Raw genomic sequence first — 1431 nt, forward strand, 5'->3', positions numbered from 1 at the left:
GGGAAGGACAGGCCCCTAATCCTCTCCCCAGCATCCTCCAGGGCTGTCACAGGCTTTTGAGGGGGGTCCTGCTCCCCCAGGTGCGGCGTTACCTGGGGTCGGGTCTAGGGTCAGGAGGTGTCACGGAGCACGGGGCAGAGCCAGGGCTCCATGAGCTTCCCTAGGCACAGGCTCCCAAAGCTGGCTGAGCCTGAGCCTGCCTGCTTCCTGTTGCTTTTGTCCAGGCTCACTTTTGGGCTGGTTTTCTCTCGGGGAAGGGAGGAAGGAGCAGGCTGGAAGCACGGCCAGCTCTGCCGAGGAGGGCTGACCTGCCGGGCAGGGGCTGGAGACACTAGCTCCAGCCATCTGTGCAGCCTCAGGAGGAGTGTCACCAGCCTGGTCCCATTACAGCCACCTAATCCGGGCCTAGAAGTGTCATAAAATCCACCCTTTGTAAACATGAGGCCTCTGGAATCCTGACTGTGCAGGACCAGCCCCATCCAGGGCCATGTCCCTTCCCCCTTGCTACCGGGACACGGCACAGGCTGAGTGGCTTTCGCGGGGTAAACTGGGGCCAAGCCTGGATGAAAGGTACCAGGGCCAGGGGAATGGAAAGAGCTGGGACTGTGTGAGGGAGGAAATCCTGCTGGATTAGAGCGGCTTTCCTGATGTCTCTCCAGGGCTCAGTGCTGCCTGCTGAGCCAGCAGGATTGGGCTGTGGGTGCTGGCATGGCCCTGCTGAAGAGCAGAGAGTTTCAGGATCCTTTTTGAGGGTGAGAGGACAGAGGAGTGGCACTGTGGGTCACACACAGGTCCTGCCCCAAGGAATGGCTGCGGATGTCCACAAGAAGAAAAGCTGGGAAGTGCCCAATGGATCCCTGGCTCCAGGAGATGGGCAGCATGCGGAGCGGTCCGAGAGCCCCACACCAGGGCTGGCACAGGGGACAGAGCCAGGTATGGGGCACAATTCACTGTGGGGGTGAGCAAGGGAGGAAAAAGCAGCTCCTCATGTGGGCTGGGCCCTCCACAGCCCCATGGCCAGGGGGAGGTGGGCCTACTGGTGACTCCTCACCAGCAGGACCTGCACCCCGGGGTGCTGCGGGAGTGGGAGAGAAGGCTGGTCCCTCCCTGCAACCCCCTGTCCCCTTCGCACCCTCCACATGGTGTGGGAGACACGTGGCCAGGTGCTGCATGGCCCATTGTTCCTAGGGGCGGGCCAGGAGGGAGCCATGTTCGTGCACACCCGATCCTATGAGGACTTGACAAGTCCTGAGGATGGGGCAGCCATGGCACGGAGCCCAGAGGAGCAGCGGGGAGAGCCGGCTGAGCAGAGCAGCATGGAGCAGATCAGCAAGGACTTCAGTGAGCTCAGCACGCAGCTCACAGGCATGGCCCTTGACCTGGAGGAGGAGATGAGGCAGGACAAGAAGGGGAAGCTGGAGCCATCCCCGC

At 62.2% G+C, this 1431-nt stretch overlaps 1 protein-coding gene across 1 annotated transcript in view; it reads left to right on the top strand.

The window, feature by feature from the left end:
• Positions 1 to 800: 800 nt before the first annotated feature.
• Positions 801 to 1431, top strand: part of LOC103802899 (vacuolar fusion protein MON1 homolog A-like) — a 2647-nt gene continuing 2016 nt past the window's right edge. The window contains 3 exon segments of the mRNA XM_009075430.1: positions 801 to 933; positions 1189 to 1428; position 1431. The exon segment at position 1431 is cut by the window's right edge and continues 215 nt beyond it. Coding sequence (XP_009073678.1) covers positions 807 to 933; positions 1189 to 1428; position 1431 — 368 coding nt within the window. The 5' untranslated portion in view covers positions 801 to 806.

Source organism: Acanthisitta chloris, unplaced genomic scaffold (genome assembly GCF_000695815.1).
Source record: "Acanthisitta chloris isolate BGI_N310 unplaced genomic scaffold, ASM69581v1 scaffold27185, whole genome shotgun sequence".
Lineage (NCBI taxonomy): Eukaryota > Metazoa > Chordata > Aves > Passeriformes > Acanthisittidae > Acanthisitta > Acanthisitta chloris.